The sequence below is a fragment of the Calidris pugnax genome, unplaced genomic scaffold (assembly GCF_001431845.1).
Source record: "Calidris pugnax isolate Ruff unplaced genomic scaffold, ASM143184v1 scaffold17, whole genome shotgun sequence".
Classification (NCBI taxonomy): Eukaryota; Metazoa; Chordata; class Aves; order Charadriiformes; family Scolopacidae; genus Calidris; species Calidris pugnax.
This window is the reverse complement of record NW_015090794.1, coordinates 7,882,961-7,901,114: the sequence shown is the minus strand read 5'-3', so window position 1 is coordinate 7,901,114 and position 18,154 is coordinate 7,882,961. Positions and strand designations below refer to the sequence as shown.

The 18,154-nt window shown below is 35.6% G+C and overlaps 1 protein-coding gene across 2 annotated transcripts in view; it reads left to right on the top strand.

The window, feature by feature from the left end:
* The window catches only part of PARN (poly(A)-specific ribonuclease), a 56,262-nt gene extending 44,913 nt beyond the window's left edge, over window positions 1-11,349 (top strand). For both annotated transcript variants that reach the window (XM_014936673.1, XM_014936674.1), the window contains exons 22-24: window positions 1,251-1,440; window positions 8,189-8,382; window positions 10,407-11,349. In XM_014936673.1, coding sequence (XP_014792159.1) covers window positions 1,251-1,440; window positions 8,189-8,382; window positions 10,407-10,459 — 437 coding nt within the window. In that variant the 3' untranslated portion in view covers window positions 10,460-11,349. The remainder of the gene's footprint in view (window positions 1-1,250; window positions 1,441-8,188; window positions 8,383-10,406) is intronic.
* Window positions 11,350-18,154: the final 6,805 nt, after the last annotated feature.

Genomic DNA, 18,154 nt, shown 5'->3' with positions numbered 1-18,154 from the left:
GCGTCTATATGCTGTGACTGATACTCCAGGTGATTCATTTCACAGTAGCGTGGCCGATGTGCAGAATAGATTATTTATTCAGAAAGAGAAGAAAAAAACCAGATCCACCCATCTTCCTCACCTTTTCTGAATTATGATGTTGGAGCTTGCTATTTCCCGTTATTGGGCTAGAGTTAATACAGAATACCTGTGTTCAAGATGACAACACTTCAAATAGAATCAGAAAGTTGGATATGCATCTGAAATTTCTACAAAAAGATTGGAAGTACGTAACAAAATCAGGATTTTGTCTCCACTACAGTTATGGTATTTTAAAATGCACAGCCCAAATACATGAAAAACAGTCTGGGTTGTTTTCTTTTTTTTTATATATTTAAACTGGTTTACTGGTTGGTTTACAATACTTCCTTTCAGTGAGTTAGGCTGAAAACAGCAGAGGACACCAGTTGACAGTCATTTTAATTTGCTGATTCATCTGTTAGAGTGATGGCTTCAGGCCAGAGCTTGGCTTGCGGACTAAAGGCTGAGAGCTGTGAAGATGCTGGGATTTTAAGGAATGTTGGTAAATTGTTGCTGAGTGAAGGCAGTGAAAGATTTTTCTTTATTTTTGAAGTTATTCTAATTTTGCAATGACAGAAATCCTTCTACCTTGAACTTGTGGTCTTTTTTAGTTAAATGGAGACCAAACATTAGAGAGATACAAGGATGGAACAGCTGGATATTAGTTAAGTGCTGCTTCCACAGATATCTTGTGCAACCAAAAATGCAGCTCAAATAAGCTTATGTTTCACAGCAATCAAACAGAGTTTTGGCAAAGGCTTTGCAAATGTCGTCTTTTCCTGGCAGAGTTGCAAAATAAACCTGCTGGGTTAAGTAATGAGACTAAAAGGGAAAAAATCCAGGAAATCCTTTCTTGCCAACAAACAATCTGGAAGAGGGTTACAACAGAAGAATTGATGGTTTCTAATTTGAAAGAAAAGTCTTAAGTAGATTTAACCCTTTTTGTATGAAGTCTGACTCTGAGAAAAATTTTGACTATCTAATTCAAACATAACAGGTGAATTGAGGAAAGTACAGCTTTTTTTAATTATTATTATTTTTTGTGATCACTACCAATGAAACTAGAAGCTGTTTATATGAACAGAACAAATAGCTCACTGCCTTTTGCTATTCAAAACAAGTTATTTCAGGAGAGTGCATGCTGTCGTTTAACAGTGTTCTATATGTAACTTCACTCTTCTTTCCCATAGCTGTAAACACCAGCAGGTATGCTGAAAGTTATAGGATCCAGACATATGCAGAATACGTTGAGAAAAAACATGAAGAAAAACAGGCAAAGAGAAAATGTACAGAAGACAGTTGGAAGGAGATGGAGAGAAAGCGGTTAAAAACTCAATGCACACCTTACGTTTCCCCGACTCGATACTACTGCGTTAACAGGTGAGACTTTTCCTGCAGTGCCAAGTCTTGTATTTTTACTGCATTTTTATTACAAGTCTAGCAATTTTCAGGTAGTTCTTAACCAATAGGTGTCTTTTGGTTTTTCGGTACATGTTTCTTTGCATATAAGTCAGTACCTCAGCTGTCACAAGATCATATGTAAAGGAACAGAGGTAATTTGCTAACAAACGTCATTGGACAAATTTTTAAAATATTAGGATCTTGAGGGCAGGTCAGATCGCAGCTTCTGAGCTTGGTGTAGCAGTACCATTTCTTATAACCAAAATAAAAGAATTATTTCTTTATTCATTTGACACCTCTGACTGGCTTGTGTCATCTGGAAACTTAGCTGTCATCTTATACCCTTGTAAAAGCCGTCTTGGTTTTTGGATGACTTTCCATGGGGATAATACTGCCACAGGGAAGGCTATAAATTACCATCTTGAAGAGTCCTGATGAAGTGGTCCTTGAGCTTCAGAAATAGGAAGGCAAATGATAATGCTTGCATGGCTTTAAGTTTTTAGAATAAAGAGTTTTAGTTCATTATGTAAGGACAAAATTAAGTCAGGAGATGCATGTTTTGATTCTGGTACAGTATGTTGCTGTGTGTATTTCTTGTTCTTTTTTTAACCTGTCATATTAATGACAAGTTTTGGATACAATGGTAAGAGGAGGCTTAGTTCTGTCATCTGTGGAACTGTGAATGGGAAGGGTCTTCTAATGTTATAAAACTATATAATTAACCTATCAAGTTATTGCCATTCTTTTTCCCCTTCCCCGATTCTATCAGCTCTATATAAAAATAAGTTTCAGTGGAGTGCATGAGTTACATGTAAGATAGTGGTCTGGGGGTGTGTTTTTGCTGGGTTTTTGTTGGTTTGGTTTTTTTGTTTGTTGGTGGTTTTTTTCCTGGTTAAACAGACCAAATGAGATGGTAATAAAATGAACACTGCAATCTTTCTGCTTTTATCTTTCTTGGGAACACTGTGACAAGTTCTAGCTCTCATATCTCAAATAGTTTGTCATGTAACTATTCTATAGGATCCAGACATACGGAGAATACATTGAGAAAAATATACATGACAAATATATTAAACTTGTTCTGTTCTCTCTTATATAAGCTTATGATTTACCTGCTTTGCAAAATTAAATACAGGTGTGTGATTTGGGTAGTTGTCAAGTTTTCATGGCTTTTGTCATGGTGGGAATTCTAAATGTGTTAGAGGCATGTTTGATCCCTAGAACCCATATAGATGAACCTGGTGATAAAATCCATATCAAATGAAGTAAGTTTAATTGAACTGTTGTACTTAGGAAAAGTTAGGAGTGCTATGAAGAGATAAGGAGCATTAAAGATTGTCCTGGCACCAGTTTACCTGTGGCTGAGGTTTAGGTCTATAATTAAGTTTTAATTAAATAGTCTGAAAAAACTTATCACATCCTGAGTCCACTGCAAAGAAATACTAAGTCCTAGTTTTGTTTCTACTTGAGGAAGTATCTCTCCTCAATGAATATTGGTTTTTTGATATCTCACAGATTCTAGACAGAGGGTAAGAGTGGTAGCTTATGGTTTGAACATGGACAACTTAGTCTTTTAACGTATACTTTGGAAAACAGTAAATGTGGAAAACTGATTTGCTGTCTCACAAAGAAGTTTGACTGCTACAGTAAATGTATTATTTGGAAAGTTGCTGGTTAAAATTTTGAGTTCATTCTTTCCTTGTACAACATAATGAGTTGTATGCCTAAGCACTTAGTATATCCTTTATAATTTTTAATCTAGTTTCTCTGGTGGTGTAAAATTCTACAAGCAGCCGCCTTTGTTTTAGATAACCAACACTTCACTAGCCTTGGATACAGCCTTTATTTTGTTGATAGAACTTCTTTTGTAATTGATTGAATTGCATTTTTGCGCTCTCATTATTCCATTAAAGTGATTTGGAAAAGACCCTTTCATGCAGGTCTTTTGATGTGGTTTTCTTAATTTTATTTTTATTTGTTACTAGTTAGATTGTGTTCTGTCAACTAATTTTTTGTGTTTCCTCTAAAGTGTAATGTGGTTAGGTATAACATGGAACTGCAAACCTTGTGGTCTTTTAATTCACTTAGGATGAACTCCTAAGGAAGTTTCCAGAGGAAGATATCTCAAAAATATTTATTTAGATTTTTATATATTATATAATAATTTTAATATAAAATAGAACATAAATATTTATATGAAGCAATCAGGACCTGTATATGCGTGTATATTTGTCCAGATTAATTTGAATCAGATATAGTTGAGCACTCGATACTGTGATGTATCTAGCAGCTGATCTCTTATAATAGCTTCATGCTACTACATCCTTTATTTATTTATTATTTAATAAGCTTACTGCACCAGTTTCTGCCAGGGAGCACAGCTGCAGAATAGCTGTTCCTCTCCATGATGACAATATATCCAGCTACTTTTTTATTCAGTAATGAAGTTGTTAGGTATTTCGTGTAAGAAACTTTTGTCTAAAATTGACAGCTTGATAAATATGTAACAAAGGTTCTTTAATTCCTGTCTTACTAAAAAACCTATAGTCCCATTATTATAAACTACTTTTCAGAAAATAGAGTGTAATAGTATTAATAGCAGTCACAAGGTAAAATCACTTATAGTTAACATACACACCTTGCATATAATGTATTACTACTGTTAGATATCAAAATTGATTTCAATGGCAATATGCCTAATTATTAACGTTAGATGAAGAAACAGAGGAGAAACTGGTACATTTGACAAACTTAAAGTAGTTAATAAGATCCCCTTCTCTAAAGTTGTTCACTATTCAGAATACACTTTTCAAATGGATGGATTATGGCCTCTTGTGTATTATACAGTATGGCCTATGTTGTGCTGTAGCAAATAACTGCCTGCCAGCTCTGCTGGGGCTGTTAAATGCATGGATTTAAGATCTTTTCTTTAGCAAAATAGTGTTAAACCATAGCATGAAAAATCATATCAGGTATGTTCTATGTAAAAGTAGATATCCTGCTCGACTTATAGTTACTTATTCTAATTTTCCTGAATCATCTAGGAATGAGTAAAATAAAATAAGGCCAATGGCAAAACACTTACACTAGTATAAAGTATGGGAAAGTACAAGTTTTCTACCTAAGCCCAGGAGTGCTGCATCTTCTGTCAAGTCAGGGTGCTGTTTGTAGCACCACTTCCTTGAATGTCTTTTTTTTTTCTGAAGATAGTTTGTCTCATTTTTGGAATGAAATGTTTGTGTATTTCTGCTGTTTGATTCTTTTGCTTTTTGTAGAAATGGTTGTTTATAGTGGTTTATTACTGAATAAATGATAAGAATCAGGAAAAGCTGATTCATTAAAGATGTAGGTAATAAATATTGCAAGCAAATTATTATAGTATTCCAGTATTCATGTGTTATTTCAGGAGATTTCCCCTGCTCTTAAGTTGAAATGTCTGATTTTTATGATGAGTCAGTAACCTCAATGTTGTTCAAAGTGGGAAGAAAACACAGGGTTTATGGTTTCATTTAAATGAAATTCACTTGAAGTTGTGGAGGCCAGGGCAATTCCAGATGCTCTGCTGTGATGGAAGTAAGTGGTCCTTTTAAAAGTAGGACATGCTTTTCCAAAACAGAAAACGTTTAATGCTACATCGTCATAATTGTTTTCCCACCTTTTGCCCCCTTCCACTTGCTGAGTCTTTCAAAATAATGACCATAGTACTAGTTGAATTGCTGCTATTTAGTAGCTGAAATGACATTACAAAGTTCATGGGCAGTTTAATCAGGTGGAGTCTGTGCTCTTTCTGGCAGTAAAATGGTATATAAGTCCTCCATATCCTGTTGATTCATCTAGTACTAATGTTGCTAGTCGTACTGCTGGCATTTAACAAAAGTGCTCTATTCTTTGTTGACCAGGATTGTACTTAATTGGAATAGAAATTGAGAATAAAATCTAGATTTTTCTGTCTCTACCACCTTCCTCCAGTGGCCTTTGTCCTTGTCAGGTTTGCCTGTGGGCTGGCATTAAAATAGGTCAGCAGAAGGAAGAGGCTGAGGAAGGACTAGTGAAAACTGCCATCACTGAAGATGCTTGAAACCCCACCTGCCACCACCATTGATTAATGTAAAAGCTATATTGGGGTCACACATTGCCAGCTGGCAACATTATGATAGCCTTTTCATCTGGTTTTGGTTTTTGTCATTGTCCGTTGTCTGTTCCCTACCTCCTCCCCCCCAAAAAAACCCCAAACCCAACCTGGCTGATCATTTTATTAAAAAAAATGAGAACAATCTCCAGTTCAATAAAGAAAAGAAATTTCAGAACCTTCTTAAATAAATTCATTTTATCTAAACAAACAAAAAAACCCACTCCCCTGAAAAACCTAATAATTGTTGTATATGTGTGTTTTGAAACCCAAGTGCTACATTTGTAATGGATAATGTAAGTCTTTGTCTCTGAATGGCTCAGCTATCCAAATAGTTGAGGATCCTAAACAAGTAGATCTGAATCAGACAAGTACTGATAGCTGTTAAGTTGCTTGGTTCTTCCACTTTGGTTGTTTCTCAACAGACTAAGAAAATTGAGACAGAAATATGGATGTATTCCAAAATAGTTGGTATATTTAGAAAACTGAACTTTTCAGTGACTAATGCTCTAACTCGTGTATACAGCCATACTGATTTGCTACTATTGTTAAGTGGATAAATAATGTTACTTGAATCTTATTTTAGGTCAAAAAGGAATAAGACACATAAACCCGTAACCATCTAGAATCCTTGCAATCAATTAATGAATGTAGAATAAAATTAATATTTGGGGAGAAAGCAAGAAGTCAAGAGTTCTTGATTATAAAATATCTATATTTTGGATTTTGTGCCGCTAGTTTGTTGGTGTTTTTGTTTGGTTGGGTTTTTTTCCCTTAAGATATCTGCAGGAAGAACAGAAAGCCTAAAATTAATTTTTATTTTGTAATTTGGTACATAGCTAAATACACATTGAAGGTCAGGGACTTGCTTCTCTATTTGCAATAACTTCTTAAGAGTCTAAGTTGAAAAAAAAATAAATTCAACTATAAGAACTTTCAAAATGGAAACTTCCTACAGTGAGTTAAAGTCCCCTTCTGAGCACCAAGTGCTCATAATATAGCTGAGAAATCCTGGGATCATCATTTATGACTCATGAGTTTTTCTTCCTTATGTATTTTTAAGAATATCTTTCCCAAAAGTAGAATTCTTATAAACTTTTCTAAACAATGGTTTAAAAAATACATATAATGTTTTTTCATTTTCTAAGTGCTCTTTCTTCACTAGATCTTTTTTCTTTGCAAAGCTAGTTTTTTGCCTGTTTCGCAATATTGAAGTGTGTATTTAGGATAAAGAGTTCTATCCAGTTTTTTGGCTTCTATCTTTTTATTAATGGTAGTTGTGCTGTTACTCGAAATTATGATTTGTAAGAAATCATGCAAGAAGGCCTTCTGTGTGTGAATGTTTGGAGGAAAAGCCAGCTATTCATCAAAGTAAATGGTGTTTGTGCTCCTAAAGTAGAAGTAAGAGCATGAGGCGTAATCATATGTTTCATGTTTGTTTATTGCCTTTGGACATCCCAGAAAGAGTCTGTTTTAAATTGCAAAATGTTCAGCCGAAAAAATTTCATTTCAAAGCCAAAACTATACGGCCAAATTTAACAGTCCTTTAGCTGAAACCTTATTGAAACACCATAATTCCCTGCTATTATTGATTAGAAAGAAAAAAAATAAAATAGCTTGTAAAGCTTTTTTCTATCTGTATTAATTTTTATTTAAATAAAAGAATAGAACACAGCTTGGATGCGCACAGCTGTTTTGTGTAGTTCCTAATGAATAAAGGTTTATAAGTCTAGAACTATCTTTTTTTGAAATTGATTGTTCTAAAAGAGCATTAAAATATGTATTTCAGTAGCTGATATTCACATATCTAGAAGTTTGTAATGGGAATTATGTATTTAAATAGCCCCTTTGCTACTACATTCTTTCTTATACTCCTGCTAATTTGATTTTAATATTGTCATTTGTCCTTTAAGGAAATTTAACAATAGTATTCCAGTTCAATGAAAATCTATGCAGCATTATTTCTATGTATGCTGAATGAAATGAAGCTCTAAGTTCATACTGTATTAGTCAGGATTTATTCAAATACTACCTAGGAAATGAGTATGCATTTTTTGTGCTTTTTATTTTACCAGCCCATTGGATGGTAGGACTCTTCACTTTAAGGCCTTATTCATGGACCTTGATGGTTTTTCTTTACCTTTGTATAACAGAAATGCCTTTAAAACTGCATATAGTTCCAGGAGAGAGGATGTAGTTAGTGTGTAGATTCCTTCAATATCGAGATGTGTACTTAAGGCTTAACAGTTGTATATAACTTATTGTCTACTGAGAACGCTTTACAAGAGCTTTCATAACTAGGAGAATAAAAGTTAAAATGAATCAGGGATAGAGAACAGGATTAATTACATTTGAGTTGAGTGATCTCACCAGCAGCTAGGCCTGGGACATGTACAGTACAAAGAACAAATACCTTAATCTATGTAAGATTGGATTAGATAGCCAAGTCAGTTCTTCCAGATAACATAATTTCATGCTACATCACTTACTACAGTTTATTCTGCTACCTTCATGAGCATTTAACTGATGTTAAAGAGCTAGTACCTGTGTAATAGTTATTCTTGACTTGCATGTAATCATATTTCTTCTACATCTCAGTTTTACAGGTACCAGTACAGTGGGAAAGAGAAGCATGAGTCCTATTCAGGAAGAAACTGGTTCTGATGATATGGAAGAGGGAGATGGCCAAGATTCAGAATATGATCAGACAGACTACTGTGTAGAGTCCCTTCCAGATGGTAAGAAGAGAGCCAAAAAGTTCAAAAAGATCAAGACAGAACAAGTTCCAGCAGGTAAGTGCAATGTCAGTGAGCATGGTTTTCTGTTCTGTTTGGAACTGCCTGAACGGAACTGAAGTTGTTTCCTTGAATGCCCTGACTTTTCCAGACTTCTATGAACGTAATGCAATAAGTCACTGTTATGAGTTAATTTGCAATAAGTTATTTAAACTGAAGATTGCGTCATACAAAAATTGTAAAAATAAAACTCAAAAAAATACCAAATTTAAAAAGTAAAAAAACCCCACCACAGACAAACAATACCCCACTTGAGACCAATCAAAGGAAGCAGGATGTAGTTGATATCTTTCTTGCTTACTTTCTTCCTTAAAGCAAAGCTCTTTGAATATTTGTAGCTATTCTTAATCTCTTAGTTTTTGTGCAACCTTCTAGTTAAGCTTACCCAACGTGTTTTGCATATCAAAAGCAAAATTGAAGAAATTCTGGAAGAAGGATCCTAGAGTAGATTTCCCTGTTAATCCAACACTTTACAGCAAAACATAAGGTTAACTTAATGTGGGCATTTTCCCTTGAGCTTGATTGGATGTAGACATGGCATAATAGAATGCACATAGCTTGACCTGCCAGATGTGTGTCATTAGACAACCTTTGTTTCTTGTAAATGAGTTTTAATAGACCTACCTGCTGCCCTAAAAGCAAATATACGTGCCCTTTTAATTAGCACTGTAAGACTACATATCCTGATAATATTGTACTAAGATCCCTTATTTACAGTTATTTGTGAGATAAAATGTTTCTGAAAATCAAGAAAACAACAGGATTTCTCAGTTTGGCCAGAATATTGTTTACCTCTACAATTAAGCCAAAACTTTGGCAGTCTGCCTTCCTGCCCCTCACCGCTCCTCTGGCACACCTCTCGCCACCGTGCTGGTTTAGGTTGAGTGCGGTTTGATCCAGTCAGACTGCTGGTTTACATGCTTTGGTATAAATAACTAGGTTTCAGTGCCACTGAAACCCTTTGCTCTCTAGAACATTACCTGAGAACGTGTTGACTTTCTGGGACACCTCAGTGCAGGAATAAGCTGCCAGGCAGGTGCTGATCTACTGGGCTCTTCAACTAATGTGGGCCCTTTCGCTTACACTGATGAAACGCTTGGCTGTGGGGTTCTTTCTGGTAACACATAGCAAGATGGTGATGAAGAGTGAGTGTGTCTAAAATCCCTTCCAGTCGTTTTGGATGGGTGGATCATAGTCACCCTTAACAGTTCTTGCAGTCTACCACGTGCTCTGCATCAGCCTTTGAAAGGCTTACTGGACCCTGAGCAGATCATTCCCATTTCATAGACTGCTGCTTGTTGAAGCTTGAGGAATCTCGCTTTCAGAAGATGCAGATTTTGATGTATACATTAATAGCTGCAATGTTCTGTGTGGTGTTTGTAATCATAGCCTTTATTATTCTTTATTTGGTTGAAGACTTCATTTAGGGTTGATGTACGGGGAGTTTTGCAGCCTGTAATATCTATATATTTTTTAGCCAAAGTACCTTGAACTGTATGTCTGACTAAACAGAGGCAGGTGACAATCAGATGACTATGTTTCACTTAATATTTTTTTGTGTGAGTTATTGAAGCCTATAAAAAAAAATTAAAATAGATTAAATAACCTTAGGTCACATGAATTTAAACCTTAAAAGATTTCATTTTTATTGATCTATTTATTGTTGACTCCATTTCAACTTCTGTTAGTAATTTCTTGCAGAAATGGATTAGACTATATTAAAAACTTAAGTCATATCTTAATTATTGTTCATCTGGAGCACTGCCTGTCTTGAAGCATACTCAAATATCAATATTAATAGTTAAAACTTCATTTCAATATCTACTGTATCAGATAAACAGTCTCTTGGTTTCCCTTTAGTAAATACTGACTTGCAAGTAATGCATCTAGAGCCTCGCTCTAGAGGAAAAAATACATCTTTGTATGCTCTAAAAGAATCAAAATATTCTTGATTTAATATTTATTCCTTTCAGTGTTTGTATATTGAAACCTTTAATCTATTGTTCGTGACTGTCTTTTAGGAAGTCTCACAAGTAGTTCCACTGGAATTTTTGAAGTCCCTGAAACATGGTAGGAAACAACTGCCTTAACAAGTGGAATTGATTGAAAGCAGTTGCGAGAATACACCTCTTGGAAGCCATACTTTATTTAAATAAAGCGGTGTTAACAAAGCAGTATGTGTCCTGAAAATCAGTTTAATTATTTTAAACTGTTTATTGAACAATCACTGTCAATTTTACTTGTGTGTATATTAACTAGTATATGATTCGTTGTTGACCATGTGAAATCCTTGCTGTCGTAAATGATGTTAGATTTAAGAAGCAAGACTAAATGTATTTTTGTCACCTACTTTAGCATGCTGGCTATGAAATGTACAAAAAGAACTGGCACTCTATGATTTCGTGCTAGGCTGTTTCCTGTGCTTCAGGGGAGCTACCACAAATCTCCTAATCCTTAGCTTTTTTTCCAGGCAATATCAGTATGCTGTCAGCATTCTTGAAACAGGTAGAATTGCAGTTTCACTTATTGCTTTCTACCAGTTACTTCATCTGGAAATCTTTTTTAGTTGTCCATTCTCTACCCCCACCCCCTGTGCAGCCAGTATTCCTCTAAATACCAACTTTACACATACCTTTCAAAAACCTATACCTTCAAAGTGTCTCAAACATTAATTTCCTGGTGGGAGGTAGTTTTTCTTTGTTTTCACATCTATTGCTGTTTTCACTCCTAAGTCTGTCTTCATCTGTTTCTTTCCTCCTCCTTCCCCAGCCTGTGGGGTTTTTGTAAAAATGTTTTTGGTACCTGTGATAAACCTGCTAACTGCACCAGCCCTTTATTTGTTTAAAAAAGAATCTGCATTGGTAGATTTCAGAAAATGTTTGATATTTAACATTTTTGTATCATGGAAATAAAACCAAAAGATGTATTTCCATAAAATGAAAATTAAAAACATTTTCTTAGGAACTGGTTTGGTTTTATTTATTAGCTTCTGAAATGTTTTCAGTGAATGTAACATATATATTTTTTTTTTGTCAGCCTGTGATTAGCAGACCCTTTTGGTCCATGGACTACTTTCAAGATAGTCATGAAATGTAATGAAGAAAAACAAGTCTGTTGTGATAAGATTTAAATTGCTATGAGTTTGTGTCCCTTGGAGGGGGGGACAAATAGAAGGGAGTTCTACAAATCAGCGAGTACAAAACCATTGCTGTGGAAGAGTGGAATATTAAGAAGGCTTCATCAGATTGTATTTATGTTAGAGTGGGAACTGCTGTCACGTAAGCAATGCAATAACCTGTTTAAAGGTATGCCAAAATTTGTGACTTTTTAAAGGATTGTGAAAGCTATCTTGAACTTGCATCGCAAAGGGGAAAAGAATTTAAAGTTGTTGAACTTGAAATGTTTTATTTCTAACCTTGGAATACTACCAGAAGTAGTATCATTAAGTTGTTGGGTTTTTAATAGCCATATCATCATATTCACACTAAAATGTGGGAAAGAAGACAGTGTTATTAGTGATACAAGGGGAAATTAGTAACGGAACTCTTCTGCTCTCAAGGATCCAGAGACTTTTATTTCTGAGACTCATGACCTTAGCAGTAAATACTTAAATCACTTTTATCTTGAGTATCCAAACCTACAAAGAAACTACAAATTTAGTTCTCAGAATACATGCAACACGTGTAAAGTTGTGTAAAAAGTAAAATTGTATGAAATATTCATCTGTCATGGAGATGATTCAGGTAATTTATGTGATGTTGGGAGGGTGTTGTTAACAGTATATCCCAAAGAACTGGCATATCATGATTTGAGAGGGAGCTTAGAGTCACGATGTCAAGAGAATACAAAAGGATTTAAAGGGATTGTCAGAAGTATAAGTTAACAGGCAAGGAAGTCTCTGCTCAGGAGCTATAGAAGCCAATGCTGTTGCAGAAAATCCACCTGAAGTCTTTACCTTGAGGCCATCAGGATCTTTATGGTACTGACTTCACTCTCAGACACTTACATATCTGAAAGAAAAATATAAATCTTAATTGGATGACAATACAATCCCTTAAAAACGTGTTTCTTCAGAGTAGGCCATGGTTATCCTTCTCTAAATTACAAAGGTTAATAGATATTCCCACTCTTTCTAGATTCCTCCCTTCCCAAATTGTCATTTTTGAGGAGCAGGATGTTATTTATCTTGACCTGTAATTAATGCATCTTCAGAAAATAGTGTTTTTCCATTTTCTAGACCTTATACATGTTCGATTTTGCTAGTTAATGCCTAGGTAAGCTAATAACATGTGAGTGGATGCGGGGCTATAATATTTCTAATACTAAGTTTGGGTGGAGAAGTGTCAGATGGTGTCCTAAGAAAGAACTGGCCCCACTGATACTGCACAAAATCTCATTGTTGTGTGGGGTTTGGTACACTTCCCTTCCTTATAAATGAAAGCATTAATTCTAGAAGGGAAAGAATGTAGCTGCTTAAATTAGATCCACATTTGTTTCCTAATGTATGTTCGAAATATGTGCATAGAATGTAGATCTTCACAGCATTTGTTTCTGGAAAACTTTCTATTTGGAGGAGTTCGGCGCCAAACCAGCTCCGGGCCGGGGGACACCCGGGGGTGGCGGTGGCCGCCCCTCTCCCCTCAGGGACGGGCGGGCCGGGGCCGGGCCGGGCCGGGCCGGGCTGAGGGGCCAGGGCACCGCCGCCATGAGGGTTGAGCTTCCTGCCTTCCAGCCGTGTAAAACAGCCAGCTTTACCTCGCTGTTAGCAGTGCTGGAGTGAAAGACTTTATTCAGCAAAGGGCCAGGGCGTTTGGTGTCACCGTGGGTGTCCTCTGGAAGGTTGTCCTCGCTTGTGAGGTGAGAAGGGGCCTGTTCCTCACGGCTGGCTGTGAGGGGGGGAGCTGGGAGCCGCGGGAGGGTCGGGGTGGTGGGGATGCGAAGGAGGGTATTAGAAGAAACAAAAAAACAACATAGATAAGTGCTAGACTTGGAGACTGAAGAAAATGAGGAGTTTCCTTGAGGAAATGAGGAAATTCTGTGAGTAACATTGAGAAGAAAATATGAGGGCTCTGGGGTGTAGACCTGAGCATGAGAGGATCTGAAGAAATGCTGTGGAGAAGCAGGGGGGAAGCCTGTCTCAGCAGGCAAACGAGGTAGGTGGCCCGAAATCCTGCTTCTTCAGAGGAATAAGAATGTGTTTATTTGAATGAAACTTAAACTTGATAGTGGTAATTTATCAATGGTGATAGAGTGCTTCATTGGTTGCATCAGAAAGGAAATAAAAACTGTATTTAAAGTAATTTTCCAATCAATCTCAGGCACTTAAGGGTGAGAAGTATTAACCTGTGTTAGAATGCAGAAGATTGACAGCACAGGGTAGGGAAGTTGCTGGTAGACAAGAAATATGGGGAAAAAGGTAATTGTGTCAAGTAAAAGGGAAGAGCATGAGTGTCTCTGCAGCATGGGTTTGAACAGGCACAGGTAAGAGGCAATGAAGACTGAAGGAGGATGAACTATCCCATGTAAAATTAAGACTGCTAGTAGTGCAGTAGCCTATTCTTGGTCTCAGTTTTGAGCTTATGATTTGGACTAAAAAGCTGAAGGCTTCACATTGTTTAGATGGAGGAGTAAATTTAACTGTCCAGTGGAGAACCCAAGAGGGAGGTAGTAACCTAAAACTTCCAATGCTTTGGGGAAAAAAAATGTTCTAGTTCTTCATTTAAAACTTTGAGTTCTGTCATGGTGCCCAGAAAAATGTCTGGTACTCTGAATGTTCTGTATCTTTAAATCATGTTAAACATAATGCAGACAAAAATGTCCTCTGCAATTGAGCTTCAGAGCATACACAAGACAACTCTGATAATCAAAATTTCTTGGCTTCTGAAGTCTTTTAGACTATTGCCAGCTGACCAGATGTGTATATTGAAGAAGATTTGTGCAGTTACTCCACAGTACATTTAGTAAATGTACAACTGTCTTGTAGTGCTGTAGCTTTAAACTTAAAGTAAACATTACCTGTGTGCTTTACAGAAAAACTGCCATACTTCTGTTGGATGAGGACCAATAGATGGTAGGTTAGGCTGGGATTTATAGGATCCTTGTATTCTTAATTAAGATATTTTTGCTTTAGTAGATATGCATGAAGCTCCTTTTAAAAGTATTTTTTTCCAGCGTAATAATTATTGGCATCCATGTGCTTCCATGAGCTCTATAGCAGATCAGAGGTAGGTCCCAGCTCAAGACGCACTCATATGGAATGCATTTATTCATAAATGCAGTATAGAAAGCATTCAGCCAAACTATGACAAGCTAGATTTCCCTGCCTTTATATTAATTTCTTGAAGTGACTGATAATTGTATTTGTACATGAGCAGTCTGCTAGTTCTTGCAAACAATTTTCTGGTTTATTACCAGAGTGACCTTATATGATGTGTTTGGTACCAGTATGCAGTACTCTCAGTAGTGTTCATATATACATACATATAGATATATTTTAGCTTGAGTATCGTTATCATTTTCAAATGTGATTTTAAACTTATAATGTTCAAGGAAGACAGAACATGTTTAGTTCATGTATATACTTGTTTTTTTTTGTGGTTTTGTTTTTTGTTTGTTTGTGTTTGTTTTTTTTTTTTAAATTAGAAGTTAGATGACTTCATTGTGGGCTGCTTCCATATTATGTGGTCTACACTTCAACCTTCCCTTTTAATTCCCTCGTATGCTGGATTTAATTTCAGTTATCATATTTTTTAATGTACTGTTGAGAAGCTGACAGTTACCAGTAGAAGCTTTTTTACTACAATAGTATAGATCTGCTGAAAATGGAAATAATAGTTCAATTGTCTGGTCCAATGATAAGCATATTGTTTTCAACTAACAGTGTAGTGTTACAAAAAGATGATTTACCAGAGAATTTCACCTCAATGTCATTGGAGTTCCTCACACGTAGACTAATAACCCGTTCTGACAGATTGTACCATACTAGCCTGAACTTTCTAACTGTTGTTACTAAAATAGATTAAGGAATGTTTATGGTGGTACTAAATGACTAGTCTGTGAAGAATTTGATAGGAAGTGTTTGTACTGGTGAATTTTAGGAGGTAAATGAGTTACTGCTTGAAATGTTTAATATCCCATTCTCCTAAAACAGGTCACTTTATTTCCAATACTTTAGTGAAGTTTCTTAACCTGAAGTAAATTCTTCCGTCTCTCAGAGGGTGCAACTCTAAGGAGTTCTTAAGTGCTTATAACATCTTAATAATAATTTCTAATGTATATTTGCAATTATGCATGGAGGAATGTTTGAGACTCACACCTTTGGTTTTAATAACGTCCAAGAATGGAAATTTAACATCTAATTGGTCATCTAATACATGTCTACCATGAAAATTGAGGTAAGTGCTCAGTAGGTTTGAACAAAATAACCTTTTCTTCTTGTGCATCAGCTCCTCGTATGTCAGCAAAACAGTCCTTTCCAGGAGATTTTTGACCTTTGTTCTGCTGGCAATAGTGCAAACCATCACGACCACCACCCCCCAACAAAAAACTACCTATCCTAATGTAGTATACAAAACACAAAATATTATTGTCATGATCCCCTTCAAAGGCCTACAGCTCAGAAATTTATTGGTCTATAAACTATATGTAAATGTAAACACAGTCTTCTTGTTGAAAAATGGAGCCAAGCATACAGAAAGGAACAGAGTATTAACAGATTGGTAATTGAATAACAGTCTGATAAAGGATGTGCCTAAAGTAAAATGGAGAGTTAGTGGCAGAATTACTTGTTTAGTAACATTTAATATTGTTATGCCTTGCTTTTTTTTTTTTTTTAAGTAAAAAGCAAGAAGAATTAGACTAAATATAATAGTTTAAAATTACAGTTTTAACAAATACTTATTTTCTTTACAAATACTCTGAAAGATATTTTTAAACACTTGTGATGACAGCAGTAATATGCTGATTTTGAATACTAGCTCTTACTAGAATCTAAATTTAATTTAGCTTATCTTAAAAACCTTAAAATAGCAGCTATAAACTTTAAGAAACTGTTTGGGTATATAAAAAGACTAAAGAATAGAATGATGCTCAATTAAATAGATTTCCACACTAGTAGTAGTATTTTAGCAAGGTGGAGCTGTGTTTTCACCTTAGAAGGAATCTGTAAAGGAGACACTTCTAAAATTACCGCTCCGACATACAAAATTAGTTTAATAAGTTAACAGTAGAAAATAGCAGGTTTCTGAGGAAAGTGCACCATTTCTCATGGCAAAAAAAGGGATGCAGTGTTATGAGAGGATTCCCAGTTATAGTCTGACAATTTTCAAAGACCTGATGAATACACAAACTCAAGTCTGTGTTTTTAGAAGAGAAGTTGTCTGGTTTCTTCTTGTATATATGATACGTAATCTTAGGGTATGTGTGTTGTGAGCAAGAGCTACAAGCTTTTATACATCTGTTGCAGTATCTTAAAAAGCAGGATCTGTCTTGCCAGAACATGCATTCAGGCCAATGTATTTTACTGGAACAGAAGATTTTCTATCAGTAGATCTTTTTCAATCTAGTGTAGATGGTTTTTTGGTTTAAGTAAGGAATTGGAAAAGTTCTGAGTTTTGCATCTACGGGTGTTAAGACAAGACAAGAGTTGTGGTATGTTCTGAATCCCAATTTCTTAAATAAAGGTACTTCCCTGCTTTCCTTCCTATGCATACTTTGCACACCAAATTTAACTATGGCTACCACATTCTCATCTATTTCTATTTACTAAAATGTTCACTCAGAAAGATCGAACAATTTCTTGTTCCTTGAATACTTTCCTGAAAAACACAAATACACATAAACACAGCTGTACTATTGCATTCAGAACTCTTTGAAAAGTGTTTTATGTTTACACTGCATACAGTTTTACTTGTGTATATATTTCCTTTATATTTAGGAATAAATTATTGGGATAAAAATACTCCTGAACATAGAGTACAATTTCAAATTTAGGCATACAGTCTAAGGTGGATTTGTGAACTGTAATCAGTATTGAGATCTCTGTTACTCATTTTCGGCAAATAGATTTCAGCTTGTTTCCCTCTGCAAGAACTGAAATTATCACTGTTTTGAAATTGCAGTCTCTTTACCTCTCATGCACTGTTTTATGACTCAGGCAATCTGTGTAATCTCAGTGTATTAATGGATAGAGCACTCCATTTCCACATGCAGAATATTTACATGAAATGGAACATAAAATTAATAATCTGGCATGGTGACTATTTAACATACTGCAAAGGATTGTGGAATCAGTGCGTGGCTGTTCAACCATGCTACCACCAGTGCAAAGGAATTCTTGCAAGCCAAGGCTGGAGGCACTGCCAAACTGCTCATATAACAGCTGAAGAGCAGTACGTTGTCCAACATTATAAAAGCTAGAGTTCTTTTTCTTGGAGGCTGAAGAGCTGACCCAAAACCTAAAAATCCTGAAACATGCTAAAAGTAAGTGGACAAAGGATATCAATAAAGATGAGAACTTGATTAGTTGTTAGAATTTTGAGTACGTCTGCACATTTAATATTTCTTAAATAGAACTTAAAAGGTTTATGCGAATAAGACCTCACCTAGGTAGTGTTTGGTGATGCCCTTTGATGAGGAAATGACTAGTAAAGATTTAAACGTTATGCTAGGTTGAGAAAATTGAGTATTAAAGTATTTTCGTGTTTTGTCATAAAACATGCATCTATATTAATATAGTGTGAAGTCTAAGTGCTGAGTACTCAGGTGGACC